The sequence below is a fragment of the Poeciliopsis prolifica genome, unplaced genomic scaffold (assembly GCF_027474105.1).
Source record: "Poeciliopsis prolifica strain line A6 unplaced genomic scaffold, Auburn_PproV2 SCAFFOLD080, whole genome shotgun sequence".
Taxonomy (NCBI): Eukaryota; Metazoa; Chordata; class Actinopteri; order Cyprinodontiformes; family Poeciliidae; genus Poeciliopsis; species Poeciliopsis prolifica.
In genome coordinates, this window is record NW_026562455.1 from 739,414 (window position 1) to 764,776 (window position 25,363).

At 38.7% G+C, this 25,363-nt stretch overlaps 1 protein-coding gene across 7 annotated transcripts; it reads right to left on the reverse strand.

Annotated features, from left to right (window-relative positions):
* Positions 1–264: 264 nt before the first annotated feature.
* Positions 265–23,422, reverse strand: atat1 (alpha tubulin acetyltransferase 1). Of its 7 annotated transcripts, XM_055021866.1 has the most exons (13): positions 20,375–21,314; positions 19,782–19,842; positions 19,448–19,539; positions 18,505–18,562; positions 18,313–18,426; positions 16,991–17,092; positions 13,741–13,786; positions 12,831–12,899; positions 9,626–9,845; positions 6,625–6,710; positions 5,166–5,220; positions 4,508–4,551; positions 1,199–1,287 (listed from the first exon to the last, which is right to left on the reverse strand). In XM_055021866.1, exons 1-12 carry the CDS (start codon positions 20,464–20,466, stop codon positions 4,509–4,511), a joined length of 1,038 nt encoding a protein of 345 aa, XP_054877841.1. In that variant the 5' UTR covers positions 20,467–21,314; the 3' UTR covers positions 1,199–1,287; position 4,508. The 7 variants fall into 7 exon arrangements, with proteins under 7 accessions (XP_054877840.1, XP_054877837.1, XP_054877838.1 ...); XM_055021865.1 differs by lacking the exons at positions 4,508–4,551; positions 20,375–21,314 and adding an exon at positions 23,219–23,422 and having other exon boundaries at positions 265–1,287; XM_055021862.1 differs by lacking the exon at positions 4,508–4,551 and having other exon boundaries at positions 265–1,287.
* Between the last annotated feature and the right edge of the window lie 1,941 nt (positions 23,423–25,363).

Here is a 25,363-nt window from a genome sequence, read left to right on the forward strand (position 1 = left end):
AGCAATAGTTCCTCATACTTAGAAAACCAAGTTACAGGCTGAGTTAACCCAGAACACAAAGGATGGTTGTCACGATGACGTGTTGCAGGTTTGGCTTGGTTCATTATCATCACTCTTCATCACTCTTTACTGGAACAGTGCAGTGAAAGGGTTTGTTTTTATCATTCAGCAGATTTTGTTAAGATAGTAAGAGGGTCCATGATTACCACTTTTGTCAACATGACAACTTTTTGTTAGTTATTTACAAATAATCCACCAACTGAATAAATAAACCAAACAATACAAATATTGTTTTGTATTAACACCGTAAAGAATTGGGAAACAAATCCACACTATTAATCCTAATAAAGACTTTCCAACTATACCTGACTCACTGACTCCAAAGCATTGGAGAAAGCTTCAACACTAGCTAATAAGGTACCATACAGAGGTCAGGGGTTACAGTGGAATTAACAGTAAAGACTTTAACAGTACAGTCTGATAATTCAACAGGACTTCACACTGCAGTCAGTCATTCATCAATTATTACACACATTCACACACATTAATGGTGGTTAGCTACCTACTAGCCACGACTGCCCTGGGCAGTCTAACAGACGGCATATAATTACACACACACAAATTCACAGTTAAGGAGAATTTAGAAGCAGCAGTTAGTTCAATTCATAAATTAATCAAAAAAAGAACATAACTTACTTGCCTTAGTTTGAATAGGCACACTTCTATTCACAGGTTATTGGAAACTGTGGAGTTCCAATAACAACAAACATCAAACTCAAGTATTTTGGCTTCACTGAAACTGAATTTAAAGTAAAAATGTTGTAGCACAGTATCATGGAAGTGTGGCTGTTCAGTTGTAATAGATTCAGAACTGCATTCAACAACCAACTCAGAAACATTGTTTTGGAACATTCTGCTTTATTTAATACCGCAGTCCGGCTAAGTCATGTGTGGCGACTGTGTTTATCTTGTTCATCCATGTTAGATGTTCCTGATCACCAAGGACGAGTGCTTCTGTAAACCTGATTTTGCTTGACCCACTGTGCAGTGGAGTAGTTTCCTCCCACTGTCCATGACCAGTCTGACTGTTTTCTGGAATTATCTTTCTCTAGAGGTTTGTAGTTGCCTTCAAATGAGCTCTGTTTGTTGTCCAACATTTTGGTATCGTCTGATGTTGCATGGGACTCAGCGGCTGAATCCAGGTGCTTCTTTGTGCCATCTGTGGTTGTCAGGCTGTAAACATCATCACTCTGAGGTCCAGGCAACGCTGCTAGGCCATACTGGGCTCTGCTCAACAGAGAGACAATACTGGAGTCATGAGGACAGAAGGAAAACAAACAAGCTGTTTGAATATTTCTATATGCTATCTGACAACTTCACTAAGATAACTGCTGCAGCATGAATGTCATTAAAAATCCTTTTACAAATTCTGCATTTAATAAGCTTATTGAAATGATGGGAGATATGAGGAATGCTCATTTAAGCTCTCAGCCAGCTGAAGGGTGTGTCAGTGTCTGGCCTTGAAGGCAGGCAGAGACATGCCAAGAGCAAGACACAAACATTCATTCAGGAGCTTGAGCCTTAACGTTTTGTTATGAGTGGAGCTCCACAGATGCAGATCTGTTTGCAGTAGCCAATGTCACCAGCAAGATGATAGCAGCCCAAGCTTAGCCACCAGCACAAGACCTGAATTTGTCATTCATTGCAAATTCTAGGGAGGGTCTAAACCACAGTTTAAAACGAAACATTGTCAAGCAAATCTGAGATCATCCCACTTCCCCATGCTGGAGATTTTAGTTTAACAGTGACAATAAATAAAGCTATCTTTAAAATCAATCACACAAGTGACATCTAGACCCAACAGCAGACTTAGACTGCAATAAAAATAAATCTGGTTGTGTGTGTTGTTTTTGTCTCCAGCTTGCAGTATAAAGATAGCTGAGACTATTCCTTGTTTCAAAGCATGAAAGTTTTAAAGGATGAAATCTAAACATTTTGAGTAATTAGATAACATTTAACGTGAAATACTTCTATCAATATTGGTTTACTTGCAAGAATACCTACATTTATACTTACACTTTTGGGGACACAAGTAAAGCAAGTAACTGTAACTTTGGTATCAAATAATTACAATAATAGATTATTCCTAGTTTCTTTTCAGAACATCTAATAACTCACATTGTGATTATATAAGAGTAATAAGTTATGTTTATCATAAAATTATAAATGAATACTAAATCAAAGAAACTAAAAGGGTTATGAATGTGATTTTGACATTGAACCTGAAATGGTGTAAAACATGTAACTGCAATTAAAGATCACTGATGTGTTGGAGGTAGATAGTAGGTGAAAGGTCAAGGGTGAAATGGGAACTAATATGAGTAGAGATGATCAATGCCTTATTTGGAGATAGATGGTTGAACAACTTAAACATTTCAAAGAAAAGACATGAAAGGGACATTGAGCAACCCTGAGACATTAGCACAGACATCAGGACAAAATGTCTCAAAGACAGTGATGGATATGAGTTCATCTGTCCAAGCAGTCAGCCAATGAAATAAGCACAGCAACAGTGTTAGCCAATGAAAATGCACCAAAATGGTGGATAAACCCTATATAAGGGGAGAGCAAAAGAGGAATCTTTGGTTGGATCCTCCAGGCAGCTTCGAGCCAAGACCAAGATGGACAAAGAACTCTGCAGCTGAAGAAGAGCCGGGGCCACAGGGACGAAGACTGTCCTGCACACGGGGACCAACCCATCAGCCCCGCAACATGTGGCTTCGAATTGGACTTCTCTCATCGGCTGGGTTCAGACCCCAAAGACAAAGATAAAGACAAAGATGAAGATCAAGGAAAAGACAAAGACCCAAGTCCTGTGTGACCTCACCATCGAAACAGAGATGACAGCTCATCAGACCAACAGAGATCCCTGCCTTCATCAATCAACTTCCTCTTCCTCCTGCAACACCTTCTTCATCATCAAGCCAGTTCTGGGGTTCAAAACACCAAACTCTGTCCGTCTCTCTAAAGGTTCCCTTTTTAGTTCTTAGTATCAGCGTTAGGGAAAGATAGGCTAGATGATTGATTTTACTTATTTAGAATAGAATAGAATAGAATAGAATAGCATTTATTGTCATTGAACAGGATTCAACGAAATTCTATTGCAACTCCCGTGCAAAAAGTCAAAAAATACAATATTAAATAAACAAATACACAATAATAATAATATATACAACTAAAATTAACTAAAGGCACTCAACCACACCAAAGAAGAAGCAGCAGGTCCAATTATGGTAAAGTGCAGATGATGTGACAGTGCAAGTGCAGAACAATATGGCTGTGTGGGGGTGGGGGGGTGTATGTGAGGTTATGATATGTGTGGGAGGGGGCGGCAGGGAGTAATGGCTCTGACGGCTGTGGGGAAGAACTGTTTCTCAGTCTGTTTGTTGTAGTCCGTATATTCCTGAACCGCTGGCCTGATGGCAGCGGCACAAACAGTCTGTGGCCCGGGTGGCTGGAATCCATGGCTATGGATCTAGCTCTCTTCTTGACCCGGCCTATGTAAATAGAGTCCAGGTCCGGGAGGGGGCATCCCACAATGCCTTGTGCTGTTCTCACCACCCGTGTCAGTTGTTTCCTCTCCAGTGATGTGCAGCCACCGTACCACACAGTCACGTTGAGGCAGAGGACGCTCTCGATCGTCGCCCTGTAAAAGTTCACGAGCAGCCGTGAGGAAAGTCCAGCCCGTCTCAGTTTCCTGAGGAAGAAGAGCCTTTGTTGTGCTTTCTTCACCAGGTGGGAGGTGTTGGTATTCCAGGAGAGGTCAGACGTGTGGAGGCCCAGGAACTTGATGTTGTCCACACGCTCCACCTCTTCTCCATCTATGAGAAGGGGAGTGTGACCCGTCCTCCTGGACCTTCTGTAGTCCACAATGACCTCCTTGGTCTTCCCTGTGCTCAGCACCAAGTTATTGGCTGAACACCACTGAGTGAGCTGCTGAATCTCCTCTCTGTAGTGGGTCTCGTTGTTGTCTGAAATGAGACCCACTACTGTTGTGTCGTCCGCGAACTTGACGACTGTGTTGGTGAGGTGGATGGCAACGCAGTCGTGTGTGAACAGGGTGAAGAGAGCTGGGCTGAGAACACAGCCCTGCGGTGTGCCTGTGTTGAGGACCAGGGGGGACGATGTTGAGCCACCTATTCTCACCACCTGAGGCCTGTTGGTGAGGAAGTCTCTGATCCAGTGGCACAGTGAAGCAGGCAGCCCCACCTTGAGTAGCTTCAGCACTAGCTTCTCTGGGATGACGGTGTTTTTGCACGGGAGTTGCAATAGAAATTTCGTTGAATCCTGTTCAATGACAATAAATGCTATTCTATTCTATTCTATTCTATTCTAATTATTTCTGCTACTTAATTAAGCTGTACTGACCCTTGCAAAAATGCCTTACTAATAAAATATTTAACATAAAGAAAATCTAAAAGATGTGGACATTTAATTAATGAGTCACCTCAAACTTCTTTGATGGTAGTAAAATAGCTGTGATGTTTGATTCTGGGGAAGAAAAGTAGAAAATGTTATATAGGTTGCTTTAGCCCAAATCTAAAACAACATTCTTGGGACTCGTCAGAGTCACTAAAACCAACCAATAACAAATAACATATGCAAGTTGTAATAAAGAGAAGGAGCGACCGTTAACAGATGTGCTCTGTGGAACCAGTTGGCTGCAGGCTGCTCAGTCTGGCTAATTCATAGGGGGGAGAAGGGTGAGACATCTGGATATAGGTCGTAGAAATCAGGCGAACTCCAATCTCGATGGAGTTTACTTCAGTTCTGGACAGCAGATTTAGGAAACTCAATTTACCCATTAGATGGAGAGCTGGTAGCACATCTTCCCTCTCAGAAGAGGAAGTGGTGACTGAGAGAGTAGAGAGTGAAGGAAGGGGAGGGGAGGATGTCGCACAATGACAACATCCTTAAACCTAACTTTAGCTATAAGTGTCCAAACTTATTCCACACACAAACAGCAGTCTTTTTCTGTTGAAATGTTTTTTGCCACATACACTTTCTCTGCACACTCAGTCTAATTTACTGTCTTTATATAGCCAACTGTCAGAGCTGTAAAGTGCAGTAAATGTCCACTCAGTGGTGTGTGAATACTTGCCAACCTGTGTTTGTTTTTCCAACCCACTGCACAAGTCTGACCTCCTGTTGGTGTCCGACCTGGAGGCAGAGGTTATTTACCCATCAGGAGGTTGAAAACTCTGGAGGACCAATTCTGACAACTTATATAACTTATACAAGCATTTGTTCTTTTTACATTGCCTCATCTCTTTTTTTAACTTTTCCTTATGCATTTCTGCCTCCTTATGTAAATGAGCAGGGCAGTGCCTATTGGTTAGAATTAAACTATACTTGGCATCAACAGAGGTGGCCAGCAGTTTATCAGTTTATCAGTGAGCTGAAGCTTAGCAACTTTAATAGAAAATAATGCTATAAGTCCAGACTTAATTATTATTTTTTTGTGTGGACGCTCAGATAGAATGTGTGTTTCAGTTTCACGGACTCAAAGGTTCGCCATTAGACTTTTTATAGTTTGGATGAAGCAGCTGCAGAAGTTGAAGCGTTAAAACCCCGCCCTCCTCATTTGCATAATGAGCCAGAAATGCATAAGGAAAAGTAAAATAAAACGATGAGGCAATATAAAAAGAACAATGTTTTTGTGTTACATAAGGACAACGCAAAAGAAGACTTATACATTTCTGGACAAAAACGTGTTTGAGAAAAAGGAAAAACAACATATATGTAATGACTGTATGCTTGTCAGAATTGGTCCTCCATAAGAAACCACCTGTAGGTCCATTATACATGATACATTGTGCATGTAGTTTTCTTTTTCCAAACAGGGAGTCACAAAGAGTGACTCTAATGTGGAAAGTTGCTAGGATGAAATTAAATTAACTCAATAAATATTAGTTACAAAAACACTTCACACCTTCCAACTCTAAAGGCCACAAAAAATGTTACAAGTATTTACATTTTATGCTATTGAATTATTGGAAGAGTAGCTTTTGTTCTACATTTTTAACACATGATCAGTTTCTGAAATATTTAAACTCAATCAGGGTTCAAGTATCCAAAAGGTTAACCCAAAATTTCCAAAACAAAAAATAGCAAAAGAGACTAAGTTCTTTTTGTTCACCTCACAAATTTGCTGAAGAGTGCTTGAGGAAAGTGTTTCCAGAAGGTCAGTTATTGGAAATCTCAAGTCCTAAAACATTCCCAATGAGATTTAGGTGAGGGAAAATTGCTGGATGGTGCAGCAAAGGGATGCTCTTCTACTAAATGTTTTTCTCAAACATAAAACTTCCGATGTGAGTTTCTGAGGACACACAGGTCTTTACAGGCTGTGTGGTTTTTGGTCTCATCCAGAAAAGATTATCACTGATTCTGGACCAAAGACAATGACATCTGTCTTTTCTGCATGAAGTTGAAAGAAATTCTAATCAATTCACTCATGAATAGTTTGGATACAATAACTCAATGACTATGGTAACCTGAAAACCTGGACTTAATGACTAAAAAACTGTTCACATTCAACATTTCAAATGACTAATCAAATCTTACCTGAGTTTCTGTCCAGGAGTCCATCAAGTCTGATGTCCATGTGTCGACTATACAGACAGGATCTGGCAACTAAACCTTTTTCGCTACTGGAGAAAAGTGCACAGAAACCAATGATACAAACAGAACAGAAATGGTGACAAAAAGCCAGGAAAAACAAGTCAACTAAGGGATGGGGGGAAGCCAAGCAAAATAAATAACAAATAAAAAAATAACTCAAATGTTTAAAACCGAAAAAACAAAGGTTCAAACATAAGCTCAGCTATATACACACACCACTTCATTAAGCTGATGCGTATGATTACTTTTATGAATTTACCCTGAGAACTTTGGACATCTCTGATGACACACCTTCAAAGTTGCATGGGAGAGACAGGGTTAGCGGTCCTTTAAAAAGATAATTTAAAAAGTGGGTTCCAACTGTGATCACACTTTTCAGCAGCCCTGCAAGTGATTTCTGTGGGCTGGCAAAAAGAAGTCTCTCCAGACTTCAGGCAAGATATGTGGCTTGTATATAGCTATGGAACATTGAACCAGATCTTTGTCATTTCAGAGTTCCTGAGGTAGTTACTGGAGTTTGGTTGTGATGTTCATAATTAAACCAGGAGAGGATTTATACTGTGTCTCATACAAAATGATTAATTTTGTATGTCTTGCCGCAGAAATGTCTGTATGATTGGCACCATGTCCAGCTTGCTCCATTATCAATTGTACTAAGCCAGGGATGCCCTTACTGTTTGTGGGGTAAAGAAGTAGTAGTGGAGGGAAAGAGGGAGCCTAGATTTAAAACCTCAGGGTCAGTTTTGTCTTGCTGCAGAGAGTTTCTTTCTTTGGGACAACAAATAAGGGATGAATCAGGCTTTCCTTCCTGAACTTGTTACCTCAGAGAATTAATCCTCAACAAGCAGACACCAACTTTTACAGATAAAAAGAATAAGCAATCTGAAAAAAATTATTTTATTTTATTGATACAAGTTTATGTGTATTTGAGATAAAACCAAAATCCTATCTTAGAATTTAATGGGTTAAAAAAGACAAGCAAAGTTGGTTCACTGCGCAAACCTTAGAACTGAAATTAATATGGGAATTTGTCATTCTATTCAAGTCTGAATCAAATCCTTATGCTAAACAAGCAGCTTTTTTGTTCCTAATCAGGAAAAAAACAGTATCAATATCAAGACAGTAGAACAATTGTTTGAAACAAACATCAGTTCCAGGGTTAATTAAAACCCAGCTGAGATCTACTGAGGGAACTGTCAATTAATTATAAGACAGACATGAAAATGGTGTTAAAAAGAACAAATTATGTAGAATGGAAGAACAAAAACACGATAGAAGACAAAAGAGAGAAAGAGATACACTATTACTAATCAGTTATAAATTTTGACAAACAAGGTGATCATGTGACCAGTCTCAATCTGCATGGTGGACTAATGGAAAAACAGATTGTTTCCATCTTCAAAACCAAACCAAGAAGCTTTTTACACAGGATTTATCCAGGTGCCCATAACATCACATTCTAAATCCTAATCAGCAAAAACACAAAACCAGCAAATCCAGTTCTGTTTATCTACGTATTTAACATATAAAGCCTGGTTTATTATGTAAAAGGTATGTGTTTGGATCAGATGGACTGGCGCATGTTTTCCAGTAATGACTCTGGGCTGGGATGGAGCATGAGTCTCTGTTAGAGCATTGAGTCAGTGGCCTCCTATCCATAATGTGTGACCCAAAAACAAATGCACTTGTAATGTTCCCAACCTCTTAAAGCCTTTGCATATTCAGCAAGAATTCAATCTCTTTTCTAGAGCAGCAAGAAAAATCTTTGTCATTTTGTCACAGTAATGGTTTTGCAGTAATTTCCTGTAATGCCTTCCCTATGGAATAAATGTTTTCATGCCACACTCACCCAAATTTAAATACTACTGCAAATCTGACAATATTTAATTTTTTAAATGTACTAATCACTGGCGCCACCATTCTATGACCCAGTTATCCAAACAGCTGAAAGAAGTTCATTTTATTGTTTTAAGTTCAAAACAATTTCCAAGTTTAGTTTATTAACTTAATCAATAACATTTAATAAATACTGCTCAGGCTGCGAGATTCTCAACACACTAATAGTGCAAATGATTCACTGGCAACTGATCACAAACCCACTAAAAAAAACTCAAAAAACATTTTCCACACAAAGAACAAAACATTCAGCCCGTTGCAGTATTACATTTTAAGACTCAATGTTTGTTTTGAAATGATTAATAAACAGCTAATCTAACGCCATGGTGGTTGAAATTTAAACATCTGCTCTACAGTGATTTGTCAGAGTTGGTGTAGGTGTTGCTTCTTTATTTTGCAACTGAACCGAAACACAGAATTTCACATCACATCTACATGTAAACGCTATAAAAGTCAGATAACTAAACTACTTACCTGTCCCTCGCTATTTTTTTTTAAATGAAAAAAAAAACAAAAAAAAAACGTACAACTGGAAGATCTGAATGTCAATAGTGCCCCTGTCAACAACTTTGTATAACGGGGGACGGGAAGAGGAGGGACACCAAACAGGCTAGGACCGCCTCTGTTTATAGTTTGCTTATGGTTTTTAAACTGAATGGAAAAGTGATCAATAATTTTTCCTTACAAAAAGAATCAGGGTTATTGCTGTATTTGCTGCTTTTTACTCCTAATTTTTTTCTGATCACACATTCAAATATGACTGCAACATCCATCCAGATGTTGTCTTTACAGTAGAGATTATGAAAGCTATGCCCACATAAATTAATTTTATTGCAATCATTGCAGCATCAACCTTTAATAAAAACACGTTTATGATCACTGTCTTATTAATCTATTCATTTGCTTTCTGAAACAGTTGAAGTGCTATGTGTGAATGTGTGAAAGCAGCTTCATCGTATTTTGAGCCATAGTAATATATATATCAATAAAGTAATGGCACATAAACAGATAATGTGGAACAGAGTAATTGTGTGCATTCAGCTCTTACTTGCTACGTCTTGTCCTGCAGCAGTCCATCAAAGGTGAATGTGCGCTCTGCTCCCTGCTGTCTCCAGCAAATGCTGCATGTGTTACACATGGAAGCTCTCCTCTCCCAGGCACCCTCCTGGGAGAGGAGCCCACACTGGGAGACTGGGAAGATACTGAGCGGTGAGGAGACTGGGGAGCAGCAAATGGCCAAGGAAGTGTCCTCTGCTCTTGGAGTACCTCTAGAAAAAAACACAAAACAAAATTTAAATTTTAAGCAAATAAATATATACACGTCATAGGAAAAAGTTTGGGCACCCCTGTTAATCTTAATTATTTTCATCTCTAAATATTTGGATGTTTGCAACAGCTATTTTAGTTTGATACAACCAATAACTTATGGGCACAGAATATTGAAATGAGGTTTATTGGACTTAAAGAAAATGCGCAGTATGCATTAACACAAAATTTGACAGGTGCAAAAATATGGGCACCTCAGCAAAAAAGTGACATTATTATTTAGTAGATCCTCCTTTTGCAAAAATAACAGCCTCTAGTTCAGTGGTTCTTAACCTTTTTTTAGGTACCGAACCCACCAGTTTCATATGCGCATTCATTAAACCCTTCTTTAGTGATAAATAAAATATGATTATTTTTCCAAATTCAAGACATAGGTATATATTGTTTTTTTTTTACTGGTGCACAAAATGAGTCATGCATGAACATCACCTTGCTCCAAGAACAAAACCAACAGGTTTTGTTCAATCAGGGTTATTGCTATATTTGCTGCTTTTTACTCCTAACTTTTTTCTGATCACACATTCAAATATGACTGCAACATCCATCCAGATGTTGTCTTTACAGTAGAGATTATGAAAGCTATGCCCACATAAAAACGTAATTTTATTGCAATCATTGCAGCATCAACCTTTAATAAAAACACGTTTATGATCACTGTCTTATTAATCTATTCATTTGCTTTCTGAAACAGTTGAAGTGCTATGTGTGAATGTGTGAAAGCAGCTTCATCGTATTTTGAGCCATAGTAATATATATATCAATAAAGTAATGGCACATAAACAGATAATGTGGAACAGAGTAATTGTGTGCATTCAGCTCTTACTTGCTACGTCTTGTCCTGCAGCAGTCCATCAAAGGTGAATGTGCGCTCTGCTCCCTGCTGTCTCCAGCAGAGTTCAGTTTGATGGTTGCCGAGCATGGACAGCCTGCTTCAAATCATCCCACAGATGTTCAATAATATTCAGGTCTGGGGATTGGGATGGCCATTCCAGAACATTGTAATTGTTCCTCTGCATGAATGCCTGAGTAGATTTGGAGCGGTGTTTTGGATCATTGTCTTGCTGAAATATCCATCCCCGGCGTAGCTTCAACTTCGTAACATTAGTCTCAAGAATCTGTTGATATTGAGTGGAATCCATGCGACCCTCAACTTTAACAATATTCCCAGTACTGGCATTGGCCACACAGTCCTAAAGCATGATGGAACCACTACCAAATTTTAAAGTTTTTTTTTTTTGGAGTGCTGTGTTTTTTTTTATACAACCTTTTTTATGACCAAACAACTCAATCTTTGTTTCATCAGTCCACAGGACCTTATTCCAAAATGAAGCTGGCTTGTCCAAATGTGCATTTGCAGACCTCAAGCGACTCCGTTTGTCGCGTGCTTGCAGAAAAGGCTTCTGTCGCATCACTCTCCCATAACAGCTTCTCTTTGTGCAAAGTGCGCTGAATTGTTGAACAATTCAGCGCAGTGACACCATCTGCAGCAAGATGATGCTGCAGGTCTTTGGAGGTGGTCTCTGTGTTGTCCTTGACAGTTCTCACCATTCTTCTTTTCTGCCTCTCTGATATTTTTCTTGGCCTGCAACTTCTTAACAAGACCTGTCCCTGAGGTCTTCCATTTTCTTATTATGTTCCTCACAGTTTAAATCTCTGAGACAACTTTCGTATCCTTCCCCTAAACAACTATGTTGAACAATCTTTGTTTTCAGATCACTTGAGAGTTGTTTTGAGGTGCCCATGATGCCACTCTTCAGAGGAGATTCAGATTGGAGAACAACTTGCAATTGGCCACTTAAATAACTTTTCTCATGATTGGAAACACCTGCCTATGAAGTTCAAATCTTAATGAGGTTACCAAACCAATTTGTTTTCCACTAAGTCAGTAAAAAGTAGTTAGAAGTAGTCAAATCAATACAATAATAAGGGTACCCAAATTTTTGCACCTGTCAAATTTTGTTTTAATGTATAGTATATTGCACATTTTCTGTTAGTACAATAAACCTCAATTTAATACTGAAATATTATCGTTTCATATTTGAAACAACTGTTGCAAACATCCAAATATTTAGAAATAAAAACAATTAGGATTAATGGGGGTGCCCAAACTTTTTCATATGACTGTATCTGATTATGGAGAACTTGGAAAAACAGTGAAGTAATACATATTTAGGTTTCATGGCAAATAAATAAACTAGACTCAAGTTAAAAGCCAAAGAAGAATTTCCGCAGTTGTCCATGAAAATGATAAGTAGATAAAGCTGTGTGTGAAAAACAAACATTGTTGCTGCTGTCACAGGGTTTCACAGGGCAAATGGAGCAACACATTGAATATCAGCATGAGCAATAAAAGGGGAGCAGTTTACTGGATCATCACCAAGTTTTATAAAAGCCCAACCTGCTGTTTCCAATGTAGTCAATATCAATTTGATTTTATAACTTACTCTGTCAGGTTTTATATCTGACAGATATCAATGTTCCAATGTTCCAATCTTATTAAAAAGCATTGAGCAGTGCAAATCTGTTTAACTGCATAAAGTAGTGCTCTCAAATATAAATGATTGTTTTTTTCTTTTAGAGAAGGGTTGGGTAACTCCAGGCCTCGAGGGTCGGTCTCCTGCAACTTTTAGATGTTTCTACTTTACTTCAGTCAAATAATGAGGTCATTAGCAGGACTCTGGAGAACTGGACTGCACTTAGAAGGTGGTTCAGCGATTTCACTCAGCTGTGTTGGACCATTCCTGTTTTAGAGCGACTCCTTCAGTAAAAAAACGTATGAAGCAACATAAATATTTTATGTTATATTTGTAACCCACAGCTTTTCACATGCATGATTCAATAGCAATGAGGCTATGGAATGGAGAGGGCCTCCGGTATTCAAGAGATCTTCAATGATAAACTTATAGATAACTAAAATTATAATTTACCTTCTCTTTCCATTAAAGAATAAGGCTTAATCTCTCCATCAGCCTTTTTTACTCTTCTCAACTGGGACACTGTAAAAAATAAAAAGTACACTCAGCTCGGGATGGAAGGCAACATCTTTTTTTCATAAATTAAGTTTCACTCTAAGTCAAAAAGATTAAAATGCATAAACTGGCAGGTTAAAAACCAGGTTGATATTTTGTAGCTCTTTGAAATTATCATATGAATTGCATTGTAGATAACATGTTTATTATTATTATTACTATTACTATGGAAGACTTTGTTCCATCTTCCCAGTTTCATTAAAGTGCCATTGACATCTTCATACTTACAGTAAGTCAAACACCAGCAGAAGAAGAAGCTTCTGAGGTGCACATAGCAGATGCTACAAGGAAAAAGAAATTCTGGGAAACTGTGTATTATACTTATTCTACTCAAGCTGTTTTTGGTTCTTGATACAAAGTGCAAATATAAAACTTGTAGCTAATTATAAGGGAAGAAAGTCAACAACATGATGAGGCTGAGGAACATGAGAAAATGAATAAGCTCCTCCTAAAAAACAGCATGTCTTCTCTGTAAGGAAAAACTAAATTGTATGTAGAAATTAGGTTAAGTTGTTATTTTTTTGGAACTGAAATTAAAGCAAAAATACATTTGAGTTGTCATCAAATAAAGAAAGTCTTACATTAGCAGAATGAAAAAAGGGAAAACATTTAAATAATAATAATAATAATAATAATAATAATAATAATAATAATAATAATAATAATAATAATAATAGAGTACATTGAAACAAAGATATACCGACAGGAAAAACTGAAAGCAAATCGGTTTGTCACATTTTGAAAATGACCGTCATATGGCTTTGTTCATGAGCAAAATGTGGCACAAAAAAAAAAAGTTAAAAATTACCTGCTCTTTTGTGGAAGAAGTCCTCAAAGGCAACAAAGTTATTGACCTGCACACAGTGATAAAATAGTTACATCAAACAATGACAATGTTCATTCTGAGAACAGCACATTTATATCACAGGATACATTTAATGGAGCTTCCAGCAGCTGTAACACAACAAAACATCCCATGGATATTCCAGCATGTTCACCTCCTGAACTAAATCAGATGAACAAGCTAGTTGAACTTAACTGTAAGTTTCAAAAATAGATTTATTTACCTGACCGGTTTTCTACTTTATGGGGTTCTACCAGATGACATCTGGGCTGTTATGTTACCACATAAAACTGACTTACTGAGTGAAAGAAACCACTGAAAACAATAAAGAAAAATGTACCATCTTAATTCAATGAGCAGGAATCTTGTAAGTCTTCCCACTAGTAAGTTGGACTGATTTCCAGCGAAAGCCGGAGTCTACAAAGGTTTCCTTTGTCTGTTTAGAACCTTTATGGACAGAATGTCTGGGCAGCCATGGTGTTGAGGGGTTTTGTTTTGGTGGTCTCAGGATTGAGTCTCTGTTTTTTGCTGTTGAGATTGTAATCTTCTGGAGTAATTTGCTGCTGAATGTGAAGGAGCCTGGATGCAAATCCAGTATCTCAGAACATGGTCTTGGAAAGCTGGAAACTGGTAGAATGCTTCTCCAGGTTGTGGACAAGGTCATGCCCCAAGTCAATCGATAAGCAGAGTGATGTGGCATCTGCAGTGATGTGGGCGCTGTACTCGTCCGTTGTGCTTTCTGTCTATCTATCGATGTTATCTATGTTATGTATGTTATGTATGTTATGTATGTATGTATGTATGTATGTATGTATGTATGTATGTATGTATGTATGTATGTATGTATGTATGTATGGATGGATGGATGGATGGATGGATGGGCAGGACTTCAGTGATGTCATTAATGTGCCACAACGTGTTGAGTAATGATGCACAAAAAATTTGGTACAGATTGGATGATGTATCAGGGAGATATGACTATTCCAACAAGGAAATTCTTGAAGAAATTTAACCGGGGCCTGAAAAAGTGTGCCTGTCGGTTTGGACCCAGCGTTCTGATGCTAAACATTAGCATCAATGCTAAAGAAAGCTGCAATGTAATCAAGAGCATGTGGAGAGTCACAAGAATGTTCACTAACATGGACTTGCACCATTCAGTATGTTAAAAGTAATGTATAATCTAAAATGAGCCAAAATGCTAATGTGAGCCTACATGCTGTCAGTAGCATGTGGGGCATCACTAATATGATGTCTGTAATTGACTTCCTCCATTCAGTATGCTAAAAATTGCTAACAAGTAGGAAAAATAGCTAAAAGCTTATTTAAGGTAAAAAGCTAATGCTAATGCTCTGCCTAATCTGAGTGAAAAAGATTATGCAGGATAATATTATTGCACTGCCTATGGCAATGCACTAGTGGGGGGCAGTGAAATGCTAATGTTTGTGCTATTGTTCCTAACCTGAGAGAAAAATATAATGCAAGCTGATATCATTGCAGCGCCTGTGACGCTGCACTAGCCAGAGACGAATCTTAAGGCTTTTATTTTGAAATTTTCAGTAAGTTTCATTTTAAATGTCCAAACTAATCCCATGATAAACAGTGAGTGGGTTAAATCAGTTATAAAATGCCAAAAAGGGCAATAATCTCATTAAAAAAAAATTCCAGGGCTTTTATTTTGAAATTTTTATGAAGCTTTATTTTTAATTGCCAAACTAATCCAAAGTGTAACAGTGGTTTTGTTAAAAAATGCAAATGAATCCCATGAGAGCAATTACCTGATATAAAAAATGTCAAGGCTTTTATTTTGAAATTTCAAATAAGCTTCATATTAAATGAATATGAATGTAACAATCTTATGTGTTACACTAGTTAAGTCAGTTATATAATGCCCAAAAGAGCAAAGACATAATATAAAAATCTCAAGGCTTTTATTTTGACATTTTAATTAAACATACTTTTATTATGTTTAATTAAAATTAATTAACACTAATCCTGTGTGTAACAATGGTTGGTTAAAATCAGTTATGAAATGGCCAAACACAATGAAAGGCCACCTCATTCCTCCTCACTAGCAACTGACAGTTTCGCCACATTGTAGTTCTGACAATCAGTTCTGACCTCTTTTGTAGGCACTGAGTGTTCCGCCATGTTGTAGTCCTAACCTGCAGTAATTGTAGTTCTAAAGAGGTCAACTGTCATGTGAATGTGAGGCAGAGAGGTGGAGAAAGATTTCTATCTTTGTGAGACACCCAGTCAGTTTTAATGAAAAAAGAAGTCCGAACAACTCCTTCCCGTTTTGGAACCGTGATACTTATTGGAAAACCGTTTGAAGCGTATGAGAGCGCTATTTGTCGTCTCCGATAGTCCCGCAATTCATATCTGTAGCTCATTCGCAGTAATTGCAGTAATGAGAGAAAAATGGTGTACACTGAGGTCTGAAATTTTCCATAAAAGCATGAAAATGAATAGCTGAGAGCATCAGTTACCCTGGCACATGATTTCGCTCTGAAGCCCCTTGACAGAAAACCGTAAGCCCTTGCAAAATTTGGAAAACAATTTGCCGAAGCAGGCATGCGTAACGATGTAATGACATAGTTTGATATCGATCGGGCGATATTTGTGGGCGTGACGGCGATTTCAAAATTTATTTGGGGTCAAAATCGCACTACTTCCCACACTCTAATCACTCTAGAGTCAGTTACTCTCTAGGTTTTGGCAGTTATGCTCCGCGGTTCGGCAGTTGGAAATTTTGCTCTTTTTTCATTTTTTACATCGCCATCGTAACTCCGAATCCCAATAAAAGTAATAGCTCCCCGTTTTGATATCACTTTTGTGGGTGGGCACGCAGCAGTATGAGCCGCATTCCGGTTGACGGAAAAAATTAAAAAATAAAGATGAATTCTATTAGGTGAAGAACAATAAGTTCCTGTCATGCATTGCTATGGACAGGCCCCAATAACCTATCAACAATTTTGGGCGGAAAACAATAAGAAGAATTCCTTCAGATATAACAGACCTTCCCAACGCTTTTGTTGCTCAAACTAATAAAACAGAAGCTTTAAAAATGGAAGAAGAGGAGAGAGTGAAGGACTTAATGTGGAATAAAGATTTTTAAAAATCTTGTGAAAGTAACCTTTACTTTATTTTCTGTGGTTGTCATAAAAAAGTAGAACCATAAAAGAGATATTGACAGGACAGACATAACAGGTCTTACCTGAGGAACACTCTGCCTCAGATTGTAATGCTTAGCCAGGAATGCCAGCAATTTGGTGGAAGGTCTGTCATATGCCAGCAAAACTGGCTCCACGTTCTGATGCTACAGCAAAGAAAAAATGGACAATAACAGTTACCCTGCAGAAGAAAACTATTCTACAATAATAATCAGAGGGATATCGTTTTTCTTCAGAAGTTTATATACATTTACTTAGTTCTTGGTAGAACTGCGTTAAAAATGCATGATTTAGGTCAAATATTTTAGATATACTTCCTCAAGCTTCTCCGCACAGTTTTATGGAGTTCTGGTCTGATCTTCCTGACAGAACTGATGGAACTGAGTCTGGTTTCTAGGCCTGCTTGTTAGCTCACGTCATTTCAGTTTCCTACTGCACAGAGATCAAGGCTTTGTGATGACCACCCCAAGACATTTTACCTTGTCATCTTTATGCCTCTTTTCATACCACTTAGCTTTGTTGAATCCTTGGGGTAATTAACCATTGAGCAAAGCTTTAATTTTCTAGCCTTTTTCTTGAGAAGCTCCTTTAATATTTCCACATTTTGCAAAGAGCCCAGTCTCTCATGCAACAAAATACCACACATTACGGTTCGGCCCCCCTGTGCTTGACAGTGGAGATGGTGCTCTCAGGTAATTACATTATTTTTCTTAGGACTTCAGGAGTAAGCAAAGTAGGTACAAAACAAAATCTACTTCAGTTAGGGTGGTAAATAGAGTATAGTTGAAAAACATTCAATCAGTGATCCAAACTGTGGTCTGTTTGGTGACCACCACTATAATGTGAAGTTAAGTCTTCCACATAAATTATAAATGGCAAATAGTTAACAGTCCAAGTCCAACTCATGAGAATACATGCAATTTAACACAATGAGTCAGCTTCAGCACACAAAAAGGTTTAAGTATTTAGTCACAGCATGTATGCATGAGGCAGCTATAGTTAGTGTGTATGTTCTTCTTCAGCTGGAAAAAGAGCATACACACTATCCAACCAGCAAAATGATTTTCCTAGACAAGATGATAAACTTTTCTAGAACTTCATAAAGTGGAATTGTTTGCATTTATGTCCCCTCTGTGTAACCCTCTCTTTGGGACAGTTTTTTTCTCATTCCTGTTGAAAATTCCTATTGTATGACTGATATTTGATCACCTAACCATGTCTATTTTAAATAAGTCTGGAACAGCTATTTGCTAATTAGGATACAGAATAAGACCTGTTGATCCCCCTGCTGGCTCACATGCATCATTACAACTCTTATTCATATTTTATTACCAGATTTTTATGATGAAATATCTAAAAGCTTTACCTGTAACATAAAATTGAATAGTTCTAGCCCATAACCATGTCGCTGTAAGTTTTCTGCAATGTAGAAATCCAAAACACACAGTGGCTCTACTTCGATATGCACACCATTTCGATCCTAAAACAAATAAGAGTTAAAGAACTGTGATTTGGAATTTAAAAATTAATAACTATCAAAATAAAGTTACAGACTCACAAGCAGAAATAACTTCTTGTAGCCAACCTTCAGAAATCCCACAACCACACCCCGTCCTCTGTGTGTAGAATACATAAAAGAGAGTTGCTGTGAGTGCAGAGGAACATGAGACATGAGCATAGCTGTCAATAAAACCAAACTTCAATATATTTTAATGTAATTAACATCATTTTACAACAAAAGTCACTTTAGACCAGTTTTCAAGTAAAACCCATCCAAGTTCTCACAAAATGAAATGGGAAAGAGATCAGATTTTATTCTATAAGTATGCAGCCTTGTTCAATCCAGACATACATCCACCCACTTCAATTAGAGATAATATTAATAGTTTATTAACAATATTGTATGAGTAATGGAATTACATGAGATCTGGAATTTTCATAATTGAAATACTATTAGTGAGATGTTAATGTTTGTATTAGTCATAAGTAGCCAACTGTTCTAGCTGACCAAATACATCATCAATATGCAGAGCATGAAGTCATGACACCTGATCACACCCTGCCAAAAATTACTTCCAAGGAGTCATTTTTCCTTTGCAATATTGTAGACACTGATTCTAATAATTGTTCTTCAAAATATCTGAACTATAAATAATATTTATGAAATGCATATTTTCCCAGCTAGGAAAGCCAAGACATCATAATGAATGTTCTGAGGAATTTTCTGCTTTATCTCGTTGGAATGGATAAAGCAAGAAAATATTAAGCACTTGGAAAAGCTTCACCTGAATCCTGTTGAGATTATTCCCAGCAACTAATTTAAATAAATTCTACCAGTTCTAATAAGAAAAATAGAAATATGTTCTAAGACTTTGTTCAGACTGCAAGATTTGGAAGAAAGAAAATGAGTGACAAAAAACACATTAAATTTAAATGTTATGAACAGATTAGTCCATGAAACAATAGTGGAAAGAGAGTGAAAGCAAGGACATGGGGTTTACCGGCTGCTGTCTCCATCCTTCATCAGATACAGCTGATGCTTCTGGAACTGCAGCTTGGAAGCACTTGTTATAGGAGCTGGGAGCTCTTGTGCCTGTAATCGAAACAAAGAATATACATGGTTACATCCAAACATTTCCATAAATTTTGCTTTCCTTGGTCCATGTTAAGCAGGTGCATGCAGAAGCATATTTGCAGTGAACCTGTTGCCAATATGTGATGGGGGAAGCATTTTTGTAAGAAATTAGAGATATTTGTTCATCAGAAGACCATTTTACTTGAACAAAAAACATCAATCCCCAAACAACCCCCGCACACAAAAAAACAGGAACTCACTTTTGCTGAGGCTTTCCCAAGTTCATCAAGAACTGTTGCAATTTTGACCTGAAGATCTGGCCTATGAAGTTCCACACAGCAAAACAAACATGGAGAAGCAGGATTCAGCTTCTATGCACCACAAATCTAGAATAAACTTCCAGAAAACTGCAAAACAGCTGAAACACTGAGTACCTTTAAATCAAGACAAAACCCCACCTTTTTAGTTGCATCGACCAACATATTTGATGTGTGTGATTTTGGTGATGGCGCTCATTAAAAAAATTAATGTTTCTTCTATTGTTGCCTGTATGGTGGTTTCTTCATAACTTTGCATTTTGTAGTTTTTTTTTTTTTATTTAAAGCAGTTTGAACTGCCTTGCTACTGAAATTTGCTATATTAAATAAACCTGGAGGGAGGGATAGATGGATGGATAAATAAATATACAGAAAATCAGATTTTATTGGTGAAGTTTCTGAGACCTTCAAACACTGCTGACTACAGTCCAGACTTTAAAAGAAGGTGATTCAACAGTGATTTTCTGAAGCCAAGTGAGCAGCACAGATAAACGGATCAGTTATTTGCGTAAACACATCTTCATGTTTTAACCTACTTTTCTTTAGATTGGCGACTTGCAACAAGATTCTGGTCCAGAATGGAGATCCTCTCAGAGAATAACTGATTAATGTCAAAAGGAAACTCCATGGCGCAGACCTGCTGATAGCTGTGATACTACAGTGCGAGGCTGAAGGAGGTTAGCTAGCTGAGAGGTTTCAGTCTCACTAAGCAACCACTAAGCAATTTAGCGAGTTACTTCAAAGATATTCACCGCTTAACGAGTCGAAACCGAAACACCACAAACATTTAAGACTGCAATTTCTTATTCTACAAGAAACTAAATAATGCTGTTTCATCTACAGGGGTTATTTACACCGCTGCGTCATTGTGTCGCTAAGGCACAGCGTCACTCCCAGCGTTACCGTAATAAGCCATCAGTTATTGAAAGCGCGGTCCTTGTTCTATTTTTTGCAGACTTGCAGTCAACATCTCCAAAGGGACGTCAGAGCAATACACAATGTAGTTATTATCATGCATACAAAATAATTCACAGTTCTATGAACTTAACTTATTTCTTAGTAATTGGCCTAAACATTGTGAAGGAGCAGAAAGTTCTGGTTTTACGGTAAATGGACTACAGGAAAAGGACAGCAACCCAGGCGGTGATCGATTCTTAGTTTTAATGATATGAATGTTTTAAAATCTGAGGTCTCGAACAAGAACATTTGCATCGACACTGTTAAGCATGGTGTAGAAAGAGACAAAAGGCCATTGTGTTCGCATAAAATGGATGCATGAATGCACACGCGCTCTCTCTCTCTCCTTTTCTTTCTCTCTCTCTTCTCTTTCTCTCTGTCTTCTCTCTCTCTCTCCTCTGTCTCTCTCTTTCTCTCTCACTCTTTCTCTCACTCTCTTTTTTTCTCTCCTCTCTCCTTTTCTCTTTCTCTCTCTCTCACTCTCTCCCTCTCCTTTTTCTCTCTCCTCTCTCTCCGTTCAGCTCGCTGTTCGCTGGGGATCCGTTCGAGTTGTTCGAGTTGTTGGTCGGCTTCTGTGCTACTGGAGGCTCAGGTTGAACGAACTCGAATGCTCCCTGTTAACTGAGCATCAATGAGGTACCGTGTTCCCGAACCATCTGGACCCCTTTCCATCCTTCAGACTGTTTGGGATCGAGAACTGCTCTGGTGCTTTACTGGATTCTGTGGATGACAAAGGAGTTTCTCTGGAAGGAGCTTCTGGAAAGTCGTTTTATCGGCTGATTATAAAGATTCTTAATCAAAACAAGCTGGATGGACGCAGCGACACGGTTTGGAGAAATCATCTCTCCTTGGCACCTGGCCTTACGTTATATAACGTAAGGCTTATATAAGGAGGTCGTTATATAAGCCTCCTCTGATGAAAAAGCACGCGGACTTACATTGGAAGATACTTCACAGCATTGTAGCTGTTAACTCTTTTGTTTCTGTTTTAAATCCTGCTGTAGGAGATGGATGTCCGTTCTGTGCAGAGAGAAACGGTGTTTCATGCTTTCTCTGACTGTGTTCGTCTATTAGTTCTTTTTGCGCTCCTCCGAGCAAATTTTCATGGTTATGGGGAAACTTTCTCAACGCGTGTGTTTATTTGTGGGTTTAAATTTACACATCAGGGAAAGAGGAAGAGTCAGGTGATTAATTTTCTGTTGGGACAGGCTAAGATGGCCTTGTACATATGTAGAAGGAGGAAGATGGATGAGGGGTTGACTATTGTTCATTTAGTGAAGTCCAGGCAATTGCTTGAATTTAATTTTTACAGGTCAGTGTCAGATCTCCATACTTTCAGTTACATTTGGAGTTAGGACGTGATTTGTAGTGTGATAGGGGGGGACTTTTTTGGGGCAGGTGTTGATGTAATTTATTTTGATTTTATTTTTTTCTCTTTGTTTATTGTCTTTTTTTTTGTTTGTATAATTTTGGGATAATCATGTTGTTTATTGAATGAAAATAAACGTTATATTTTAAAAATTAAAATCTCTGTCTCTCCTTTTTCTCTTATGGCAGGGGTCACCAACCTTTTTGAGACTGGGAGCTACTTCACGGGAACAGAGCAACACGAAGGGCTACTTGTTTGATAGTCTTTCTAATTATATATATATATATATATATATATATATATATATATATATATATATATATATATATATATATATATATATATGTCAGGACTACTCACAACAGTTATCAGTAATAATTTACCATGGCAGCTATGGTTAATTGCTATTATGTGATCAGAAGTTCGACTCCCTTTTGGAGCTTTTCTCTGTGATTCTAAACTGGCCACAAGTGACTGAAATAAACAAAAGCAAACTGATGGATTGTTGCAGTAACACCTACAGCTGTACAGCACTGAGTACCTTGAAATTTTCCTTTAAATAAAAAAGAAAAGAATAGTTATTGTTTTATTATCTAGCCATCTGTTCTATTAGCAAAATTGTGAAAAATAAAAGATCTTCTGTGTCAAAAGATATTATACACACACAGCTGTGTCAGTCTGATGGGTGAAGTGAGGAACGCCAAACCTTAAGTCTTATTGGTCAGTTTGCTTTTGTTTATGAATGAATGAATGAGTTGGGTTTGAACCTCCCGTTGTTCTAAGATCAGCCTGAGCTTCTGACAGTGTGCGGTTTTAACGGGTTGCCGGTTTATTAGCTTTTTTTTTTTTGTGGTTTTGCAAACCGAACAACTGACAGGTCACCCGCTGGCTGACCCCAGCAGATGTAAAAAAAAAAAAAAACAAAGGTCTGATGTAACTGGATCCGATCTGCGTTGTGCTGGTTTGAAATTTAAATTACACTGACACAAACTATCATTGCACCTGACCTGCAAGAGCACAAACACCTCTCCAATGCGCAAAAATTAGCACAAACCTAAACCACAAGAGCAGCGGACTTGTTTTCCCAGACGATGCTAAATAATAAAGACATGGAAGCGAAGCCTCCTCATGTGGTTCACAGAAAGAGGTTGGTGTTGATTCCCAGGTTCAGGTGTTGATTCCCAGGTTCAGGTGTTGATTCCCAGGTTCAGGTGGTGGTTCCCAGGTTCAGGTGTTGATTCCCAGGTTCAGGTGTTGATTCAGGTGGTGGCTCCCAGGTTCAGGTGTTGATTCAGGTGGTGGTTCCCAGGTTCAGGTGTTGATTCCCAGGTTCAGGTGGTGGTTCCCAGGTTCAGGTGTTGATTCCCAGGTTCAGGTGGTGGTTCCCAGGTTCAGGTGTTGATTCCCAGGTTCAGGTGTTGATTCAGGTGGTGGCTCCCAGGTTCAGGTGTTGATTCAGGTGGTGGTTCCCAGGTTCAGGTGTTGATTCCCAGGTTCAGGTGGTGGTTCCCAGGTTCAGGTGTTGATTCCCAGGTTCAGGTGTTGATTCAGGTGGTGGCTCCCAGGTTCAGGTGTTGATTCAGGTGGTGGTTCCCAGGTTCAGGTGTTGATTCAGGTGGTGGTTCCCAGGTTCAGGTGTTGATTCAGGTGGTGGTTCCCAGGTTCAGGTGTTGATTCAGGTGGTGGCTCCCAGGTTCAGGTGGTGGTTCCCAGGTTCAGGTGTTGATTCCCAGGTTCAGGTGTTGATTCCCAGGTTCAGGTGTTGATTCCCAGGTTCAGGTGTTGATTCCCAGGTTCAGGTGTTGATTCCCAGGTTCAGGTATTGATTCCCAGGTTCAGGTGTTGATTCAGGTGGTGGCTCCCAGGTTCAGGTGTTGATTCCCAGGTTCAGGTTGTTGTTGCCGCTACACCCCCCCCCCCCCCCCCCCTTCCTTCACTCTCTACTCTCTCAGTCACTACTTCCTCTTCTGAGAGGGGAGATGTGCTACCAGCTCTCCATCTAACGGGTAAATTGCGTTTCCTAAATCTGCTGGGATTTACCCTATCCAGAACTGAAGTAAACTCTGTTTAAGCTGGTTTTTGAGACCGGATTCGCCTGACTACTAACGGCCTACATCCAGATGTCTCACCCTTCTTCCCCTGTGAATTAGCCAGACTGAGCAGCATACAGCCAACTAGTTCCACAGAGCACATCTGTTAACAGTCGCTCCTTCTCTTTTTTGCAACTTGCACTTGTTACTGAATCAGGTTAGTTTGAGTGACTCGGGCGAGTCCCAAGGATGTTGTTTTAAATTTGGGCTAAAGCAACCTATAAAACATGACCTACTTTTCTCCCCCAGAATCAAACATCACAGCTATTTTACTACCATCAAAGAACTTTGAGGTGACTCATTAATTGAATGTCCACAACATCTTTTAGATTTTCTTTATGCTAAATATTTTATTAGTAAAGCAATTTTGCAAGGGTCAGTACAGCTTAATTAAGTAGCAGAAATAATCAAATAAGTAAAATCAATCATCTAGCCTGTCTTTCCCTAACGCTGATACTAAGAACTAAAAAGGGAACCTTTAGAGAGACGGACAGTTTGGTGTCTCAAACCCCAGAACTGGATCGATGATGAAGAAGGTGTTACAGCAGGCGGAGGAGGTTGATTGACGAAGGCAGGGATCTCTGTTGGTCTGATGAGCTGTCATCTCTGCATCGATGATAAGGTCACACAGGACTTGGGTCTTTGTCTTTGTCTTGATCTTCATCTTTGCCTTGGTCTTCATCTTTGCCTTGATCTTCATCTTTGTCTTTATCTTTGTCTTTGGGGTCTGAACCCAGCCGATGAGAGAAGTCCGATTTGAAGCCACATGTTGCGGGGCTGATGGGTTGGTCCCCGTGTGCAGGACAGTCTTCGTCCCTGTGGCCCCGGCTCTTCTTCAGCTGCAGAGTTCTTTGTCCATCTCGGTCTTGACTCGAAGCTGCCTGGAGGATCCAACCAAAGATTCCTCTTTTGCTCTCCCCTTATATAGGGTTTATACCCGCTTTCGGTGCATTTTCATTGGCTAACACTGTTGCTGTGCTTTCTTTATTGGGTAACATGTTTGGACAGATAAACTCATATCCATCACTGTCTTTGAGACATTTTGTCCTGATGTCTTGGCTAATGTCTCAGGGTTGCTCAATCTTCCTCCCATGTCTCTGACACGTGTA